We start from the raw sequence: 22,834 nt of genomic DNA, 5'->3' as shown, positions 1-22,834 counted from the left end.
ATAAATACTGGCTGGTGCCAGATTGTGAAAGACCTTGGTTACCAAGCTGAAGCCTGGACATCCTGTGGGTTATGAGGGGGCCCCAGGGAGATGTGAGTGGGAGTGATGGGAGAGGGAGGGTGAGAGGAATGCCATCATCACTGAAAACGGGTTTGGAGAGTTCTTCTGGGAACATGCCCTTATGCCTATTTTATTATTTTTTTAAAGTTTATGTATTTATTTTGAGACAGACAGAGAGTCAGCAGGGGGAGGGGCAGAGAGAGGGAGAGGGGGAATCCCAAGCAGGCTCTGCACTGTCAACGCAGAGTCCGACGTGGGGCTTGAACCCATGAACCATGAGATCATGACCTGAGCTGAAAGTCTAACACTTAACCAACTGAGCCACCCAGGTGCCCCATGCCCATTTAAAAACAGATCAAATTTTAAATATTTTTTGTCACTATTCTCTACTTACTTTCAAGAGATCTTTTAATAATTTTGCTTCCTATAGTCATACCACCACATCTTTCAGAAGTAAGGAAAACAAATTCATAAATTCTAGCTTCATGAATAAAGGTATAAAAGAATATGCAAACATAATTTAAGCTGACAAGAATATGGCAACTCATTTGAAACTCCAACAGGAAAGATTATGGAAATCAGGATCTTCAGCACACAATATAACATTCTAGGCATCTTAGAAAATTAAAAATAATATATTGCTATAATGTGTTTGGGGAACAAAAATGCTGAAGACACATTAGCAAATGGGGCTTTGACATGACATAACCTGAGAGCTCAAACCAACTAATCTAAGACGTTTTAAAGAAGATTTAGATCACTTAAAAAAAAAAAAAAACAACAACCCAAAACTAATTATGTGGTTTCAGGAAAAGTAAGTTCTGCCTCAATAACTTCTTTATATTCTTTATTGCTATACTACAGGATGACAAACCCTGCGGGTTACACCAACATCACTTGATTAGACTTTTGGGAACACGTAAGTCCCACATTCTAGAATGATGTCTGAATTGCAGAAACTTAAATTACATGGAAAGTTGGCTCATGGGATTTAAGATTTGCTAAAGCACATAAACAACTGCAAGCATATAAACTGCTATCTGCTCAACTTAAAAATGAGCTTTCAGTAAAATGTCTCTGGCCTAACAAAATCATACTTAGGACATAAAATTATATACTGAGTGGTTTCTGTGGCTGTCAAAGCTAAAACTCGCTACAAAAAGTATGTGGAAATCTGCACTGATAATTTAATGCATGCCGTCTGATAAATCATCATCACAGAGCCCTTTCTTGAAATATAATCCAACATGAATTAGATGCTATAAAAACTCATTTTTAATAACCACTGCTTATATACTGATGTTCAACTCTGTGACTGCACAGAAAAAGTTGTTTATGTAGTTTTGTAGGGAGCTCAGTAGCTCTCCAGAAGATGCAGCGAAGCGCTCAATGATCACCTAACTGGTCTGCTAAGGATTATACAGTTTTACTAAAAGAAATTTTACCAGCTGTGGAAAAGCGATGCTACATGCTGAGGGGTAATATGTTGTAAACTGTCTCATCATAGGGTCTTTTTAATCTGCAAGGCACTTAACTTGTACCCTACCACTTTGGAGGCTACAAGACCATCCAACACAGTTGGGTAAGCATGGTATGGATGCAGAAGGCCTCCTGCAGTCAGAAGCCTAGCTACGAATACAATTTTTAGGCTGCTTTCCAGGGCAAAGGCTCAGGAGACTCACCAGTTGTGGGAGATTAAAAAAAAAATTCATATGCCTTTCCCAATTCCCACCCAGGATTAACTATGTGGCAATCTGCTTGCATTTTGTGCTTCATGACCCTCCCTTTCAAAGAATACAACCATAATGTGCTATACGTACCAGGAAATGTGAAGAAAGCAAGAGCAGTGAACAAATGGCTTGAAGCCATGAGGTAAGACTCACCAAGCAGCCTCACAGGGAGAGTAGCAAAAAGAAAGGGGTATGCAAAAAGAAAACAGACATGTCACAGAGAAAACTGCTGCCTATTTCCACGTTACAATAGTAGCAAATCACTTGAATATTTATAACTTTCTAGGCTCCATAATGCAAGAAATCATGTATTACTACTTTTGTGCCATTCAGAAGCAGTGCTGTGCAGTGGAAAACAGCCTAGTGCTTAGATTTTGACATTGACCACACATGACCAGGGTAGGAGGGGGAAGAGGAGGGTCAGTAGGTATCAAGAGATAATTAATCTGCTTTTGCCTACAACTGTGAAATCACAATGTCCTACCCTGTTAACTGCAATCTTAAAAGGTACAAAAAGAAATGCTAGTCTGCAAAAGTATCTCTGTCTTCATCACTCTGTAAGCAATGGAGATCAGAGAGAATGTCTTAATCGTCATTTTAGCCCCTGCAGCATGCCTGGCACTGTGCCTCACACATGACAAGGAGCAGTAAATATGCACTGAACTGAATTTTCGGCATGAGTAAGCCCGTCTCTTGATCCTTCTTTCCAATGTTTCTTCTTTTCCCAACCAAGACCTTGTTTCTTCTCTTACCTTGCATCCTCTGTCATCTGTGGCTTAACTGATAATTTAGAAAACATGAAATAATATTATGTTGTATTTATTGGAACAGAATTCTATGTTCACTTTTTTACTGAGGAGGTAAATGTTAGGAACGTTATCCTTTTTTTTTTTTTAATGTTTATTTATTTCTGAGAGAGAGAGACAGAAACAGAGCATGAGCAGGGAAGGGGCAGAGACAAACGGAGGCACAGAATCCAAAACAGGCTCCAGGCTCTGAGCTGTCAGCACAAAGCCTGATGCGGGGCTTGAACTCACGAGCCACGAGATCATGACCTGAGCTGAAGTCAGAGGCTCAACCGACCGAGCCACTGAGGTGCCCCAGGAACGCTATATTTTTATCTCTAAAATACTTTACAAATTAAATTAAGCTATGGGTTAGTATCTTTTAACAGAAAAAGTTCCATAACCCTAAGTTAAAGATGTGCTGCTTTCTGCCATATTACATTTTTTAAAATTTACTTATGCCATACTCTCCTTACCGCTAAATAATGCCCGGAAACAAAATTTTCCACAACCGGCTGACAAAATGTATCCTAGTTTCAATAGGAAGTGTACTTCTATAGAAGATAGAAAATTAATATTCACTGGGAAAAAGACACATACTTTTCATAGTCCCATCTTCTTCTTCTTCGTCTTCACTGTTTATAACCATGGTCCCCAGGTCAGATTCTAACATGGTGCTGTTATGTTCAATCATGGTCTGGGCCCCTTCACTCATCGTGCTCGTGGCCTTCATCGTGCCCACACTTTCTGAACTAGTCTTCACCATGGTGTGGGAGTCCAGCTCATCTTCATCCTGCAAGCAAAATACTGCAGTGAAGGAAGACTTTTCTAAAACGGCCAGATTTCTTAATTCTTCACAATATGACAAACATATGATACTTTTTTAATTGAAGTATAGTTGATACACAATGTTACATTAGTTTCAAGTGCACAACATAGCGATCTAACATCTCTATCTATTATGCTATGCTCACCACAAGTGTAGCTGCTGTCTGTCACCACACAGCACTATCACCCTACCGTTGGCTATATTCTCTATAACACACCTTTCATCTCCATGACTTATTTACTCCATAACTGAAAACTTGTAGCTCCCACTCCCTTTCACCCATTTTGCCCATCTCCCTCTTAATGTTATTACTATATTTCAAAATAATTTAATATAACGTTAATTTAATGTAATATTAATATATCTGATATATTTAATAATATTAATTTATAATACATTATAGTAATATAATTAACTTGATATACTTAATATAATATCAATATCGCTTTCAATAATGAAAATACTAATATAGCTAATTTTAATATACAGACATACATACAAATGTTATCATAAGAGCCCAAGTTATCCAAAATAATCTAAAGTTTTAGGTAATTAAAGCTCAAGCAACAGAATTTCTATTGGACGAAATAGAAGGCTGCTAGCTATTTTTTTTTTAATTTTTAAAAAATGTTTACTTATTTTTGACAGAGAGACAGAGCATGAGCGGTGGAGGGGCAGAGAGAAAGGGAGACACAGAATCTGAAACAGGCTCCAGGCTCTGAGCCGTCAGCACAGAGCCCAATGCGGGGCTGAACTCACAGACCTCGAGATCAAGACCTGAGCCGAAGTCAGACGCTCAACCGACTGACTCACCCAGGCGCCCCTAGCTATTTTTAAAATAAGGATTAAGATAGGTAAATTACCAACACATGCAAAACAAAGAATATAGTGACCAAAAAAATATGAGACAGCACATTAAAGACAGAACATGTTGGCACTATTCTAACAGTCATGTTTACAAAACTTCGTACAAAGGCCATTAGCTTTTTTCTTGTTAAAATTGTGATAAATACACATAAAATTTAACATGTTAATAACTTTCAGTGCATATTTCTGAGGCATTAAGTACATTCACAGTATTATGCAATCATCACTAATATTCATTTGCAGAACTTTTTCATTATCCCAAACAGAAACCCTGTGCCCATTAAAAAATAACTCCTCATTCTCCCCTTTTCCCAATCTCCAGTAACCTCTCTTCTCCTCTCTGTTACTATGAATTTGTCTATTGTAGGTACCTCATATAATAGAATCAAACAATATATGGCCTTTTGTGTCTGGCTTATTTCACTTGGCATGTTTTCAAGGTTCATCCATGTCATAGCAAGTCAGAATTTCATTCCTTTTCAAGACTGAATGATATTCCATTTATATATATACACACACACCACATTTGTTTATCCATTCATTTGTTGATGAACATTAGGCTATTTACACCTTTTGGTTATTATAAATAATGCTGCAATAAACACTGGTGTACAAGTATCTATTTGAGTCCCTGCTCTCAATTATTTTGGGTATAAACCTAGAAGTGCAATTCTATATCATATGGTAATTCTTTTTTAATTTTTGAGAAACCACCAAATTGTTGCTCCCAGTTGCTACACCATTTTACATTCTCACCAACAGTGCACAAAGTTCCATTTTCTCCACATTCTCACCAAGACTTGTTATTTTCTAGTTTTTTTGATAACAGCCATCCTAGTGGATATGTGGTATCTCATTGTAGTTTGATTTGCATTTCCCTAATGATGCTGGGCATCTTTTCATGTGCTTACTGACCATTCATATATCTTCTCTAGAGAAATGTCTATTTAAGTCCTTTGCCCATTTTTGATATAGGTTGTTTTTTGTTGTTGAGTTGCAGGAGATCATTGTATATTCTAGATATTAACCCCTTAGCAGATACATGGTTTCCAAGTATTTCTCCCCATTTTGTAGGTTGCCTTTTCACTTTCTCGATGGTTCCTTTGATGCACACGTTTTTAATTTTGATAAAGTCAAAGTTATCTGTTTTCTTTTGTTGCCTGTGTTTTCATTGTCCTATCATAGCCATTAGTTTTTTTTTTTTTTAATTTTTTTTTTTCAACGTTTATTTATTTTTGCGACAGAGAGAGACAGAGCATGAACGGGGGAGGGGCAGAGAGAGAGGGAGACACAGAATCGGAAACAGGCTCCAGGCTCTGAGCCATCAGCCCAGAGCCCGACGCGGGGCTTGAACTCACGGACCGCGAGATCGTGACCTGGCTGAAGTCGGACGCTTAACCGACTGCGCCACCCAGGCGCCCCATAGCCATTAGTTTTTAAATGTAAATTCACAGAAAGATCAAATCAGTCACATAAATATGAACCAAAAACTGCTCTTTAGAATGTTCGTCAAAAGATAAACTGAAATTGGGCCATAAAAATAAACTAACAAATTCTTTTTGAGAAACCAGACAAAATGCTACTTGGAAAAACTTGATACATACTGTGAAATTCATTTACATACATTCCACTTTAGGTAGAAACAAGCAAAACCTAATTCTGACAGAGGTCAAATGTGAATACAGAGAATAGGAACATCTGTATAGTTCTCAGCTGTTTGATGGCCCTTCCTCTTCCTGAACCTGCATGATAAATTCAGCATATCTCTCAAAGTCTTTTGTGCTTCTTTCACAAGGTTCTCTTTTATTTATTTATTTATTTATTTATTTATTTATTTATTTATTTATCTATCTATCTATCTATCTATCTATTTATTTATTTATTTATTTATTATTTAATATGAAATTTATTGTCAAATTGGTTTCCATACAACACCCAGTGCTCATCCCAACAGGTGCCCTCCTCAGTGCCCATCACCCACTTTCCCCTCCCTACCACCCCCCCATCAACCCTCAGTTTATTCTCAGCTTCTCTTTTAGATGACTTTGTCATTCTTATGCTTCGACTATCTAACATGTTGAAGACTCCCAAATCCCGAAATCTTCCTGAACTTATTACTTAAATGCTTAATGACGTTTAAAACTCGACAATCCCAAATCAGATATCATCTCATCCACCTCTTTAGTCTCTCCTGTCTGCCTCCATCCCCAACAACGACCACTACAAAGCACAGTAATCTGCATTAGCTACCCAAGAGTAAAAAAATCAACAGGTCTTCTTAGGTTCATTCTGTCTTTGATTCTCTATATCAACAGAGTTCTGTATATCAACTGTTACTGAGTAAATTCCTGATTGCCTCATACTTGGGTGAATGCAAGAAAAGCTCCCTGACTAAAGAGTCTCTCCCACCCTGACCTTCTAGAATCAGACAGATTCCTGGCTTGAATCACTTAAGAGACATAAGACCTCTAGGTAAACAATTTAAACTCTCTAAACTTTAGTTTCTTTCATTGGAGTTATGATGATTAAATGAGAAAAAACATGCAAAATGCCTACATATTACTAGAACAAAGTAATTTCACACTTTCTTCAAAGCCCACATACCATACGAATCTTTCTTAAAAACGATTGTACCATAATATCCTACTGAAATCTCTAATGGCCATAGTTCTTGCCTGCCTTAAAAGCTAAACACTTCTGCCTCATTTTAATGTCTTCTATGTTATCCTATTTTATCTGGCCAATCCTATTTTCCCACTGTACAAATATCCTCCATTTTACTCAGGCCAACCTTAACTGAGTCTCCAGCTGCTATAAACCCATATCACGCTATGCTCATTAAGACCTGTTCTTTCTTTGTTCACATCTTCTTCTCCACTCAGAATGCTCTTTCCTCTCTGTCCATTCTAACTAAATCCTATAGTCCCAGATCAAGTATCTACTACCTTCATGGCTAATTTAGTCCTTATTAATTATCCTCTTTTCTAAACTTCTATAGAATTTATAAGCTGCATCACACACTTTTGCATTTAAATTTATGATCTCATATTGTGAATAACTGCTTTGTAAAATCTTTTAGAAATATAAGTATCTTATAGATAAGAATACCTTACAGTACCTCCGAATCTACTCCAGTGTTTCATTTGGTATTCCACATACAGTAAGCATTCATTACATATTTACTTTACACAGAACTATAAAATCATGAGCCTTTAACAATTCAACCCCTCATTTTATTTATGAAAAAAATGAGATTCATAGAAAGCAAAAGACATCCCTAAGGACACATATCTATTTAAAAGCAAAGTGGGAGTAAGAAACTAGTTCTTATATTTCTTAGTCTATTTTTCCACTAAATGCATGTATCTTACTTACATTTAAATTTTGATCCACTTGAATGCTTAAGTTAGAGGTACAGGCTTACAAATTTAACAGCTTATGTCACCAGCGCCTATTCCCAAAGAGTCCACACAAATTATTTGGTCCATTCTCGTGAAACCATCTTTTCTTATTTGTACTATTAAAAACAGTACAATTATACTGTATGATTTAAAAATTATAAACTATACATGTAAACTATATATATAAACTGTTAAAAATTATAAGCTGTTAAAAACCATTAAAAAATGGCCTCTGCATAGTTTTCTCTGTTCCCACTCTTGCCCACTTTAGTCTCTCAAAGGCAGATTGATCCTTTCAAAAGATAAATCAATCATTTCATGTTACTCTCCTGCTCAAAACCCTGCTCTTGGCCTCCTATCACACTTAGAATAAAATCCAGAATCTTTATCAGCCAAATGTGATCTGGTTCAGTAACATCTGCCAATCCTATCTCCTATCACATTCCTTCTCACTCACCAAGTTCCATCCTTGGCTGTTTCTTGAGCATTCTAAGCATGTTCCTCCTCGAGCCTTTAAATTGGCTGATCTTTCAACCTGGAATGCTCCTCCACAAGACAGCTTTATTCTTTACTTAACTCAAGTCTCTACTTAGATGTCACCACCTTAGTGAGGCTTTTTCTGACCACCAAGCTGAAAGCAACGTCTCCATCAATCTTTTATCCTTCTGTATTCTTCATAGCCTCTACTTGGCTTCTCTACCACTAGAATGTAGGTTTGATGAAGGCAGAGGCTTCTTTTTCATCGATGAATCTCCAATGCTTAGAATACCTATCACACAATAGGTACTTAATAAGAACTTATTTAATAAATGGATCAATTTATATTTTCACTTGTTAATTCATTCAGCAAGGATTTATTGTAAATTTGTAATATGTCAAGGAGTAGACCAGGCATTGGAGATACAAAGATAAATAAGAAAAATTCTGCTCCATTTTGGTTTTTTAAGGAGTCTGATGTCTAAGAGAAACTGACTGATGTGTGAGGGATAAATTACCAGGCGATTTGTTAAGTACCATGAGAAAAGTGACCTCTACCTCTGCCTCTCACAAATGAAGAAAGCCTCGCAGAGGAGGCTGCCCTTAAATTAGGTCAAAAGGATACATACTATGTATGTAACAAATACACACAAATTTGGGTGACTGCTTTATATTACAGCTTCTTTTTATAGCAAAGCCACACTCAGACATCCCTTCTCAGCTCAGACACCCCAAGACTGAATTAAGTGCCATATTCTGTACTGTCAGAGCACCTTATGCTTATGCCACTCATATGCTTATTATGCAATACTGTAATTATCTATATACTTGACTTGTCCAAATCTCCCATTAGATTCTAAAACCTGTAAGTACAGTAACCAAATCTTGTTAACAGTTCTATTCCTGGCATCCAGCACAAAGCCTGTTCTTACTATATAATCTATTAAACTAATGTTAAAGCCCTTATTATGACGTAGTGCCAAAGCACAGAACTGAGGACAATGTTATACAAGCTTCTACGGGAGAATTTTATTTAACTTATTATTTTAAAGTACAGAATGGCTGGGGCGCCTGGGTGGCTCAGTCAGTTGAGCATCCGACTTTGGCTCAGGTCACGATCTTGCAGTTCGTGAGTTTGAGCCCCGTGTAGGGCTCTGTGCTGACAGCTCCAAGCCTGGAGCCTGCTTCGGATTCTGTCTCCCTCTCTCTGCCCCTTCCCTGCTCATGCTCTGTCTCTCTCTGTCTCTTAAAAATGAATAAATGTTAAAAAAATATTTTTAAATAAAATATAGAATGGCAACTGAAGAAACTGAGAGGGAAAATAATGCTATTAACTAGAATTATTAGTTGATCATTTTTTTAATAGTCATAAAAATAGTTACCAATGAGTAGAAGAACTTACGCTAAAAACTTTTTGTAGGCTATTCCCATTTAATCCTCTTATTCATCCTGTGAGATATTATTAACCCCACTTTGCAAACAATGAACCTGAAATTTAAGTGAGTTTAATAATTTGTCTAAGGTCATACAACAAATAAGTAGAGGAATAAGGATTCTAACTAGGTCATTCTGATTCTGAAGCCCAAGATCTAACTTTCAATTTTATAAAGTTTTACAATTATTTACAGCATTTCTCAGGTCTAGCTGAATTTAATAGTGGTTAGCGGAAGCATGTCTCATTTTTGCTAAAAGATAAAGAAACTGACATACACATAAATAAACTGATTTGTACTTGGTCCGAAAGCTAATAAAAAAAACCTGGAATTACTCTTTCTAGTAGACCCCACTGAGGAAGAAAGGAAACAACTGATTTTCTATCAGTTCTTTTAAAATATCAACTGCTAGTTTAGTACCTTATTTTATCATGTTTGCAACCAGTTTAATTCCCAAAACACTGCATCTATTTTTATATGTGTGAGTCATTTGTCTCTCATCCTTGTAAGATTCAGTGCTGTGACAATTAACATAACATTTGGGTGACGGGCAACAATACTCTTAGTCTTCCTATATCCATATTAGATTTGAATCTACAATAATGAGGGCTGCACTTCTGGATTCACACAACTGGCCCAGACAATCTATACAATTATAAAAACAATAAATCAAGTTTGGAAGCGATTGCTCTTATAGCATATTATCTTCACTGACAGTCACTTTGCTAAAGGATGCTAATCTAATTTACAAATTGACAGTAAATAAAAGAGCAATGCAAAAAAAAAAAAAAGAATGAGGATCCAATTCACTAATGGGAGGGTGGCACCCAAACAGTAATTAATAAAGTACAGATGGAATGAGAACCAGTTTCTATGAAATTTGAAGACTCGAACACTAATAACGTGGTGATGATGGTAAAAACTTTTCAGCAATACTTTTTACTTTTAAAAAATCATTAACTCTGAAATTATTCCTGGTACTTTAGATTATTATTAAAATTCCATTTGGTGCTTTTAACATTTTTACAATAAAACAGTTAAAATGTTTTTCCAAAGTCACACTTCATTTATATATATTTTGTTATTCCTCACAAAAGAAAAGCAGAAGAAAAACATGTTGATACTTTATAGAAAAAGGTCTGTGGAACAGATGCTTCTCCACTGTAGAAAGCAGCCAATTCCAGTAAGGAATACAATAGCATTTCAATCAGTGGTCATCATGTGCCAGGAATGCAAAACAGAGTACTGATGATAATCCAGGTTATGAATCATAAAATCCACATGGAATACAAATATTTGAAAACATTATTAGGAAATCCTACTCCATTGCTAAGATAGATTTATGCTGTAACAGTCTGAGAAATAATCAGATTTTGCGTTAGGTATCCCGATATATGCAAGATCTACTACTTTAAAGGATTTTCTAAATATTCAGCTACTCTTTGATATTAAAGATATTCACATAAACACATTAGAAAGCATTTGCCATTTGTAACATTGATGAGATAGACTATTCCTTAAATACGTGTTTTTCTAATTGGAAATACTCTATTTTATTTCCCTTCTTGAAATATTAAATACATCTTTACTGCTGGTACAATTACATAACAGCACATTATCAGCATACAGCAGTGATCTTAATGGTTTTGATTCAACTAGAGAATTCCACTGAGGATACATTCTGCTACAGCATACAAAATTTACTTTTATTTTTTTTCCAAAACGATTTTTTAGGAAAAAAGTGAACGTGTAAAATATATAAATGAACCAATTATATAAACAGCTGCAATATTATAGTGGTCTGGATATCTTTCAAACCTCTTAGAGGTGCTAATCAGGGATGACACTAAAACAGCAAATAATAAATGTAACAAACATACTATAAATGCATAACTGAACTCTTGAGACACTAAAGGAAATCCCCAAGGGCCCCAAACAGAGCTGGGAAACAGTGAGAATAACCTAAATCTGACCTCAGGGGCTGCCTTAGGGGCATAAGATGATGGGGGTGGGGTGGTAATAGGGTATCCATTTTAGTGGATAAAGGGAACAAGCGACAAGTCTTTGGGTTCTCTCCACAGTAGAACTGAAACCCCTGCATAAAGGTGGGGATCTTGAAAGTCTACATCCTCAGTGAAAGGGTGATCAAGAAAAAATGTACTCAAAGGCAGAGAAGATATGCAAACTTGTTTGTCTCACTTTGGCTTTATGTAAAGATGGGAAGTGGGTGGTGGTGGGGCTTCCTTTTAGAAGGTATAGTTATGGGTTTTGGCTTTCTAACGTTACCCACAAGGTGTGGGGAACTTCATGCTGAGAAATTAGCCTAATGCAGTCCCACTATGGAAGTACCTGGGGTGCCTGATGGAAACAAACAAAAATATCCACCCTGGACAGGAACTCAAACTCAATCATCAACCCAGAAATAATCATTCTCAGAAATAAAACCCAGCTAGAGTTGAGCTCACAATCCAAAAGATAAGTAATGAATGAACAAGCTATCAAGAATGGGTAGAAACAACAAACACCAGAAGTAAGACTCCCTTCTCCCTTAAAATTAAGTTAGCCAACTTAGAAAGCTGCATCTTTCTAAGACAAAAATTTCTAGGATAAAAATTAGTAAAGAGTATACAGTGGCATTTTAGATTGGAAAAAAACAAGCACAAAAGTAGAAATAATTCTGTCTAGAAGGGAAGGCATTAAGTCATTCTGACTGCATTAACAAATGACCTACAGTTTACAGAGTGCTCTCAACACTGAGAAATGGAATAGGTTGGTCGGCAGAGGACTGACTGGAACCTTGGAGACTCAAGAATGAATGGGAGACAAGACTGGAGAAAGAGAACCTGGAGTCAGAAGGTTATCACTGAAATCCAGATTTGAGGTAATCACAGCCTATACTAAAAGGTTTACAGAAACAGGAATCACAAGTCGAATCTGAAAGAAATCCTGAAAGAATCAATAGATTATGTAAACTTTCTGGTCAAATTATCAAAATAACTCCAATACTCTGAACCTAAAGAGATGAAACTGACTCGAGAAAAGTGTGAAAGGTTCTAATTTGAAAAGATAGAGAAGATAAAATAAATAATGCCAATTATTTATAACCAAAAAATGACTTAATGGAATTTGCCACTTTCTCACATGATGAAGGCATTGAAATCTAATAATCAATTTGTGGTGAAAGGGTCAAATAGGAAATCAACAAGGCATGTAAGGTGCGACTTCAAGGGAATGGACATAAAACTGGGGAAAACTATGGCAGGAATCTTTCACTTTTCTCCCTGTGCATAACAAAATCCGAGGTTGTTGGTTACACTGCTAACCTGTGTCAATGATAAATTTGACTTATTACTTGAATTAGTAAAAGCAAAAATGAAAGGGTACTACTGCACATTTCCTTTTATGTCTCACATTCAAAAAGAGGGCTTTGTACCACATAACTAAAAACACCTCTCTGCTACAGCAAGGTGAACGTACTGAAGTGACACGGGAACATTATCTTCAAATTCCACTTCCAAATACAGTAAAGAAGAGCACTTACCCCATTGCCCCTTTACCAACAAATCTTGTTTCTTTGTTACCAGTGAGATGGCTCACAGCAGAAGCAGCTGGTTAACTCTGGTCTCATTAGCTCCACATTCAACCCAACTGAGCTAAGAACTACTGAAAAAACATCAAAAATACTCTCTTTCAAACAGCTGCCCTTAAGCACCGCTTCAATGTCTGACAGGCCGAAAAAGGTAATAAATTGGTATTTACCAACAAAAGCTATTAAGATCTACAGTATCTGAGAATCTGTCCAACGAATGAACTGTCTTCTCATTGCTATAAGTAGGTGGTCCTTCTGTTTCACTGCAAGGCCAGCATACAAGCTTATTCAGCTGCTGTCTTTGACATACCTGTCTTTAACAAACAGAAACTTCTGCCTTCATGGATCCTAACTTTTTGCATGTTCACAGGCATGTTTTAGAGTTACATCAAAGCATTCAAGATCTCCAAAAGTCATAAAAGACTTGTTCATCAGTACAAGCCTAAATGGTGAGAAGGCGTGTGGGCAGGACTTCAGAGGCTCCATGATGCAAGACTGCACAAGTTCTTGGCATTATATTAAAAGTTTCCAAACAAAAGATTATCTTACATCCCCTGTGCATAATACTGATATACAATACAGTAAATTAAAAAGTAAAAGCAACCTTAACCATGGTTTTTCTTTTTTCTCTTAGAGCCAAAATGATGTCAAAAGACTAACAAAATATAAAAATTAAAAAAACAACTATTTTAAAATAAAAATAACACCTTTAAAAATTGTTGTTACAAGCAGTTTATAAAAAATCCACAAGAGGGCACCAAAGACAAAACACTAGAACAAATTCCATTAATTGGAGATTTACAGATAATACAGGTTCATAAAACAGGTTATTATGTTTACTAACATACTATCAATACCTTTCAGAAAGAGGCTAGTGGCTCCCTGTCTTAAGCTGATATATTTTAAAATATAAGTATAGACAAGTTATATTTTTAAATAAGCAATATTTGTTTCTTAAAGGACAGGTTGCCTACACTCAGGAATCTTCCCAATGACTTCCATACAATAGCAGGAGCTCAATGAATAGTTGCTGATTCCACAAAATTGACAGAAACATACAACAGGAAATATCAAACATTCATATTACTTTATCATTGCATTCTAAATTGTTTTATATTAAAAGATTTACGATTGTAGGGATGCCTGGGTGGCTCAGTCAGTTAAGCATCCAACTTTAGCTCAGGTCATGATCTCATGGCTTATGAGTTTGAGCCCTGCATCAGGCTCTGTGCTGACAGCTCAAAAATAAATAAATGTTAAAAAATTTTAATAAAAAAAAGATTTACAATTGTATATCTTATGTTTGTAGAACAAGGGCTAATTTGTCTTTGAAAAGAATTTTTTCTTTCCTGCATCCTTTCTTTTCTGTCCCTTTTCTATTCCATTATGATAGTGTTTAATAGCAAATAAAAACTTTAATACACACTTAACAGAAGAAACATCACTTATGTAAAGTTAGAAATGTAATATAAAATGATTTTGAGAAATCACTCTCCAAAGCATACAATTCAGAAGAAGACTACTAGCAATATTCATTTTAATGTATGATTTATGTAATACAAATGAAATTCTGGAGCAGAGGAGTTATCAGGGAAGCAAAAAACAAGCAATCTTCCTCTACACCCCCAACCAAATATTTATGACATTTGGCTTAAGAATTGCTGAAGGAAAATACTTCAGTACCAGTATGCACCTTAAATGAAAATACATTCTGTACTGATGATAATTGTGTGGCACTATGCTAAATAATAAGGGGTAAAAGTCAGGTAGAATCTACTATAAAGGTTGTATTATAAAGATAAGTAAATATATATAGCTGATGAATCAAAAATTACATATTTATATAATAAATTCTGTGTGCCATGCAGTGTACTAAAATATAGTCTTTGTCCTTGAGAAACGTACAGTTTAAAAAAAATTTTTTTTAATGTTTATTTATTTTTGGCGGAGAGAGAGAGAGACAGAGCATGAGTAGGGGAGGGGCAGAGAGAGAGGGAGACACAGAATCCAAAGCAGGCTCCAGGCTCCAGCACAGAGCCTGACGCGGGGCTCGAACTCACAGACCAAGAGATCGTGACCTGAGCCAAAGTCGGACGCTCAACCGGCTGAGCCACCCAGGCACCCCAGAGAAACATACAGTTTAGTGGACAGAGGTAGAAAATAGACAAAGTGAGATAAATATTCTCATAGAGGTAAACACAGGGTACATTTAGGAACCATATAGAAGCACTTGTTCAGCTGAAGCTTAAAAGAGCATCATGAAAGTTTCCCCCTTTCCAGAGGAATCATGGCCAAGATGACTCCTGAAAGATAAGGAGTTAATCAGGCAAATGAGGGTGAAGAAATGAGTCTAAGGAAAAGCAGCAACTTATAATTTGCTTTAAACACTTTTTGAGCAATCCTGTTTTTGCTAATGGTTTTGCTACCAATTGCAAAAAGCCTGCTGATTCCTAATTACTTGCTCTCTCCCTGAGGCTTCAAACCTGCATATCCAACTGCCTGCTACACAAAATGACTTGGATGAGCCAGGGACACCTCAAATTAAAGCAAGTGCTAAAGCCATCTCATCTTACCCAGAAAGTCGCCTTGGAGACAGTGCTGCTGGGAGAATATTTTGCCACAGTCTAAGGGGTAGAGAGAAAATGTGGGTGAGCGAAGAAACAAAGGCTCTGACTACTCTATCATGAGGTTTGTTAGTGAATCAGTTATTGTTGATTTCTTCCCTGATTTTTTTTTTTAATGGTGAAAAACAACTACATTTGTAGTTTGAGGAGAAAGGCCCTAGAAAGAAGAGATACTATGACTGACAGAAAAGAAAAGGCAAGTAGAGAAGATACCCTTAAAGGAGGTAGGGGCGCCGGGGTGGCTCAGTCAGTTGTGTCCAACTTCAGTTCAGGTCATGATCTCAGTGTTCGTGAGCTCGGGCTCCATATCGGGCTCTGTGCTGACAGCTCAGAGCCTGGAGCCCACTTGGGATTCATGTGTCGCTCTCTCTCTGCCCCTCTCCTGCTTGCGTGTACGTACATGAGTGTGCGTTCTCTCTTGCTCTCTCTCAAAAAAATAAACATTAAAAAAATTTATAAAGGGAGATAAAAGGAAAATCAAAGGGCAATAAAATAACAATGACTGTTCTTTGTGCAGAGCTCTATCACAGTACTTTCATATTGTATTGTGATGAGTCATCAGTTCACTTGGTGTCTCACCCACCACACTACAATCTTCTTGTAGGCAAAAACCACATTTTAGTTTTATTCTATATGAATTTTTATGAGTGAAAAAAGATATATCATCTGAAACAGGGAGACAGAGAAAACTAGTGAGGATGCAGAAACATTAGAGTTAAAAGAAAACTGAGGTCTAGTTAGTTGCGGTAAGACAAAAAATATATACAAAAGTTATAAAGATTTATTTCTAAGTAAAAGGATTATTTATGCAGAAAATTTCAAAGAATCTACAAAAAACTCCTAGAACTGATAACCAAGTACAACAAGGTCATAGGATATAAGCACAATATAAAAAATCATTTGCTTCCTATATATACCAGCAATAAAAAGGTGGAATTTGGAATCAAAATAATTTTTTTTAAATCTCAAATGCCAACTCAAATTCCTTAGTTTTCTCAATGAAGCAACTCAGAATTTAGGCCAACTGATTGTAAGTCTGTAGTGTCATACTTTTGTTAAGGTGATTTGTATCTTGCTGTGTTCAGATGGAACAATGGTAGACCTTCGGTACTCAGTGGAGTTGAGGGTAGTTGGTTTCCTTCTTTCTTCCTTTTTAAAATTTTTTACTCAATTTATTTATTTATTTAAAAAATTTTTTTGAACGTTTTTTCATTTTTGAGAGACAGAGAGAGTGCAAGCAGGGTGGGGCAGGGAGAGAGGGAGACACAGAATCCAAAGCAGGCTCCAGGCTCTGTGCTGTTAGCACAGAGCCTGACGTGGGACTTGAACTCACAAGCCGTGAGATCATGACCTGAGCCAAGGTCGGAGGCTTAACCAACTGAGCCACCCAGGCACCCTTCAATTTATTTAAACAAAACAAAAAATTTTTAAGAAAGGTTCATCCATTTCTCTCACTCCCTCACCCCCTGCATCCTGTAGCAACTAATCTGTTCTCTGTATCTATGAATGGGGTTTTTGATTTTTCTGTTCTTGTTTTTATTTATTAGATTCCACTTGTAAGAGAGATCATATGGTATTTGTCTTTCTCTGACATTTCACTTAGCATAAGTTCTATCCATGCTATCACATATGGCAAGATTCCTCTTTTTTTTAGAATATTCCATTATATACATAATAACACAATTTATTTATCCATTTACCCACTGATGGACACTTAGGTTGGTTACATATCTTGGCTATTATAAATAATGCTGCAATGAACATGGGGAATGCACATATCTTTTCGAATTGTTTTTGTTTTCTTTGGGTAAATATCAAAGAAGTACAATTTTTGGATCATATGGTAGTTCTATTTTCAATTCTTTGAGAAACCTCCATGCTGCTTTCCAGAGTGGTTGCACCAATTTAATTTCCCACTAACAGTGCACCAGTGTTCCCTTGTCTCTACATCTTTGCCAGCACTTGCTATTTCTTGTCTTCTTGATAATAGGCATTCTAACAGGTGTGAGGTGATACATCATTGTGGTTTTGATTTGCATTCCCCTAATGATTAATGATGTTGAGCATCTTTCGTGTACTTGGTGGCCATCTGTATGTCTTCTTTGAAATAAAGTCTATTCAGATCTTCTGCCCATTTTTTAATCGGATTGTTTGTGAGGCTTTTTGCTATTAAGTAGTAGGAGTTCTGTATATATTTTGGTGATTAGCCTCTTATCAGTTATATGATTTTAAATTATTTTCTAACATTCAATAGGTTGTCTTTTCATTTTGTTGATGGTTTCCTTTGCTGTGCAGAAGCTTTTTAGCTTGACATAGTCCCATTCATTTATCTTTTGTTGCCTCTGCTTTTTGGTATCAGATCCAAAGGTCATTGCCAAAACCAGTATCAAAGAGTTGTCTATATTTTTTTCTAGGAGTTTTATGGTTTCAGGTCTTTTAATCTGTTTCAAATTAGTTTTTGTGTATGGCATAAGATATGGATACTGTTTCATTCTTTTGTGTGTAGCAGTCCAGTTTTCCCAACACTATTTATTGAAGAAACCATCCTTTCCCCATTGTTGTTAGCAGCTCATTTGTTGTAAATTAATTGACCATATAAGGGTGGGCTTAATTCTGGGATCTCTATTCTGTTCCACTGATGTATGTGTCTGTTTTTAATGACAATATGATATGCTTTTGATTACTATAGCTTTGTAATATAGTTTGAAATCAGAGATTGTGGTGCCTCTGCTTTGTTCTTTCTCAAGATTGCTTTGGCTATTCAGGGTCTGTTGTGGTTACATACAAATTTTTGGCTGATTTGTTTTCTGTGAAAAATGCCACTGGAATTTGGATAAGGGTTGCACTGAATCTGCAGATTGCTTTGGGTCCTATGGACATTTTATAATATAAAGTCTTCTAATCCATAAACATGGAATATCTTTCCATTTATTTGTGTCTTCTTTAATTTCTTTCATTAATGTCTTGTGGTTTTTAATATACAGGTCTTTCATCTCCTTTGTAAATTCATTCATAGATATTTTACTCTTTCTTATGCAATTATAAATTGGATTGTTTCCTTAATTTCTCTCTTTGATAGTTCATTATTAGTGTAAAGAAATGCAACATATTTTTATATACTGATATTGTATACTGCAAATTTCCAGAATTCAGTTTATTAGTTCTAAATAGGTTTCAGATGCAATCTTTAGGGTTTTATTTATATAGTATCATGTCGTCTACAAATAGTGACAGTTTTACTTCTTCCTCTCTGATCTGGACACCTTTTATTTCTATTTCTTGCCTAAGTGCTCTGGCTAGGATACTCTGTTGAATAAAAGTGGTGAGAATAGACATCCTTGTCTTATTTCTGATCTTAGAAAGCTGAAAGCTTTTCACAGTTAAATATGACATTAGTTGTGGGCTTGTCATATATGGCTTTTATTATGCTGAGGTACACTCCCTCTATACCTGCCTTGTTGAGCGTTTTTGTCATAAACGGATGTTGAATTTTGTCAAATTCTTTTTCTGCAGCGATTGAGATGATCATATAATTTTTACCCTCCACTTGATTAATGTGTGGTATCACATTGACTGATTTGTGGATGTTGAACCACAAATGTATGAAACTAGAAGTTAATGACAAAAAGAAAACTTGAAAATTTATAAGTATGTGGAGATTAAACAACATACTACTGAACAACCAATGGGTCAAAGAAGAAATCAAGGGAGAAATAAAAAAACACCTTGAGATAAACAAAAATGGAAAAGTAACATACCAAAATTTATGGGATGCAGCAAAAGCAATTCTGAGAGGGAAGTTCGTAGCATTAAATACCTACCTCAAGAAAGAAGAGAAGGCTCAAATAAACAACTTAACTTTATACCTCAAGAAACTAGAAAAATAACAAATGAAGCCCAAAGTTAGCAGAAGGAAATAGTAAAGATTAGAGCAGAAATATATGAAATAGAGACTAAAAAGATAATAGAAAAGATCAATGAGATTAAGAGCTGGTTCTCTGAAAAGATAAACAAAATTGACAAGCCTTTAGCTAGACCCCCCAGAAAAAGTGAGAGGACTCAAATAAGATTAGAAATGAAAAAGGAGGGGCGCCTGGGTGGCGCAGTCGGTTAAGCGTCCGACTTCAGCCAGGTCACGATCTCGCGGTCCGTGAGTTCGAGCCCCGCGTCAGGCTCTGGGCTGATGGCTCGGAGCCTGGAGCCTGTTTCCGATTCTGTGTCTCCCTCTCTCTCTGCCCCTCCCCCGTTCATGCTCTGTCTCTCTCTGTCCCAAAAATAAATAAAAAACGTTGAAAGAAAAAAAAAAAAGAAATGAAAAAGGAGATGTTACAATTGATGACACAGACATAGATTATAAGAAACTACTATGAACAATTATATACCAACAAATTGAAAAACCTAGAAAAAAAGGAGAAATCCTTAGAAACATACATGATGAAAGAAAAAAAGAAAATCTAAATAGATCAATTACTAGCAAGGAGGCTGATTCAATAATAATCAAAAACCAACAAACAAAATGTCAGGACCAGAGGCTTCACTGGTAACTTCTACAAAACATTCAAAGAAGAACTGAAGACAGGAAGATGGCGGCGTAGGAGGACGCTGGGCTCACCGCGCGTCCTGCTGATCACTTAGATTCCACCTACACCTGCCTAAATAACCCAGAAAACCGCCAGAGGATTAGCAGAACGGAGTCACCAGACCCAAGTACAGACGAGAGGCCCACGGAAGAGGGTAGGAAGGGCGGCGAAGCGGTGCGCGCTCCACGGACTGGCGGGAGGGAGCCGGGGCGGAGGGGCGGCTTGCCAGCCAAGCAGAGCCCCCGAGTCCGGCTTGCAAAAGCGGAGGGGCCTGACGGGACTGTGTTCCGACAGCAAGCGCGACTTAGCGTCTGGGAGGTCATAAGTTAACAGCTCTGCTCGGAAAGCGGGAAGGCTGGAGGACAAAGGGAGGGTGAGCTGCGGAGCCCCCGGACGACAGAGCTCAGTTTGGCGGGGAACAAAGGCGCTCACCAGCGCCATCTCCCCCGCCCATCCCCCAGCCAAAATCCCAAAGGGAACCGGTTCCGGCCAGGGAAATTGCTCCCTCCGCGCAAACACCCAACTCTGTGCTTCTGCGGAGCCAAACCTCCGGCAGCGGATTTGACTCCCTCCAGCTGCCACAGGGCCCCTCCTGAAGTGGATCACCTAAGGAGAAGCGAGCTAAGCCTGCCCCCCCCCCCCGCCACCGTGCACCTTGCCTTCCCACCTCAGCTAATACACCAGATCCCCAGCATCACAAGCCTGGCAGTGTGCAAGTAGCCCAGACGGGCCACACCACCCCACAGTGAATCCCGCCCCTAGGAGAGGGGAAGAGAAGGCACACACCAGTCTGACTGTGGCCCCAGCGGTGGGCTGGGGGCAGACATCAGGACTGACTGCGGCCCCGCCCACCAACTCCAGTTATACACCACAGCACAGGGGAAGTGCCCTGCAGGTCCTCACCACACCAGGGACTATCCAAAATGACCAAGTGGAAGAATTCCCCTCAGAAGAATCTCCAGGAAATAACAACAGCTAATGAGCTGATCAAAAAGGATTTAAATAATATAACAGAAAGTGAATTTAGAATAATAGTCATAAAACTAATCGCTGGGCTGGAAAACAGCATACAGGACAGCAGAGAATCTCTTGCTACAGACATCAGGGGACTAAGGAACAGTCACGAGGAGCTGAAAAACGCTTTAAATGAAATGCAAAACAAAATGCAAACCACCACGGCTCGGATGGAAGAGGCAGAGGAGAGAATAGGTGAACGAGAAGATAAAGTTATGGAAAAAGAGGAAGCTGAGAAAAAGAGAGATAAAAAAATCCAGGAGTATGAGGGGAAAATTAGAGAACTAAGTGATACACTAAAAAGAAATAATATACGCATAATTGGTATCCCAGAGGAGGAAGAGAGAGGGAAAGGTGCTGAAGGGGTACTTGAAGAAATTATAGCTGAGAACTTCCCTGAACTGGGGAAGGAAAAAGGCATTGAAATCCAAGAGGCACAGAGAACTCCCTTCAGACGTAACTTGAATCGATCTTCTGCACGACATATCATAGTGAAACTGGCAAAATACAAGGATAAAGAGAAAATTCTGAAAGCAGCAAGGGGTAAACGTGCCCTCACATATAAAGGGAGGCCTATAAGACTCGTGACTGATCTCTCTTTTGAAACTTGGCAGGCCAGAAAGAATTGGCACGAGATTTTCAGTGTGCTAGACAGAAAAAATATGCAGCCGAGAATGCTTTATCCAGCAAGTCTGTCATTTAGAATAGAAGGAGAGATAAAGGTCTTCCCAAACAAACAAAAACTGAAGGAATTTGTCACCACTAAACCAGCCCTACAAGAGATCCTAAGGGGGACCCTGTGAGACAAAGTACCAGAGACATCACTACAAGCATAAAACATACAGACATCACAATGACTCTAAACCCGTATCTTTCTATAATAACACTGAATGTAAATGGATTAAATGCGCCAACCAAAAGACACAGGGTATCAGAATGGATAAAAAAACAAGACCCATCTATTTGCTGTCTACAAGAGACTCATTTTAGACCTGAGGATACCTTTAGATTCAGAGTGAGGGGATGGAGAACTATTTATCATGCTACTGGAAGCCAAAAGAAAGCTGGAGTAGCCATACTTATATCAGACAAACTAGACTTTAAATTAAAGGCTGTAACAAGAGATGAAGAAGGGCATTATATAATAATCACAGGGTCTATCCATCAGGAAGAGCTAACAATTATAAATGTCTATGCGCCAAATACGGGAGCCCCCAAATATATAAAACGATTACTGACAAACATAAGCAACCGTATTGATAAGAATGTGGTAATTGCAGGGGACTTTAACACTCCACTTGCAGAAATGGATAGATCATCTAGACACACGGTCAATAAAGAAACAAGGGCTCTGGATGATACATTGGATCAGATGGACTTGACAGATATATTTAGAACTCTGCATCCCAAAGCAACAGAATATACTTTCTTCTCGAGTGCACGTG

General features: G+C 37.5%; 1 protein-coding gene across 1 annotated transcript in view; it reads right to left on the bottom strand.

Moving 5' to 3' along the window:
* STK3 (serine/threonine kinase 3) overlaps positions 1 to 22,834 on the bottom strand; it is a 291,291-nt gene that overhangs the window by 84,037 nt on the left and 184,420 nt on the right. The window contains 1 exon segment of the mRNA XM_047088960.1: positions 3,176 to 3,368. Within this exon segment, the coding sequence (XP_046944916.1) occupies positions 3,176 to 3,368 (193 nt within the window).

The sequence above is a fragment of the Lynx rufus genome, unplaced genomic scaffold (genome assembly GCF_022079265.1).
Source record: "Lynx rufus isolate CCGP_SWC_20201006 ecotype Redwood Valley unplaced genomic scaffold, mLynRuf1.p SCAF_26, whole genome shotgun sequence".
NCBI lineage: Eukaryota > Metazoa > Chordata > Mammalia > Carnivora > Felidae > Lynx > Lynx rufus.
Note: the sequence above shows the minus strand (reverse complement) of the source record. Positions and strands in the feature narration are given on the sequence as shown.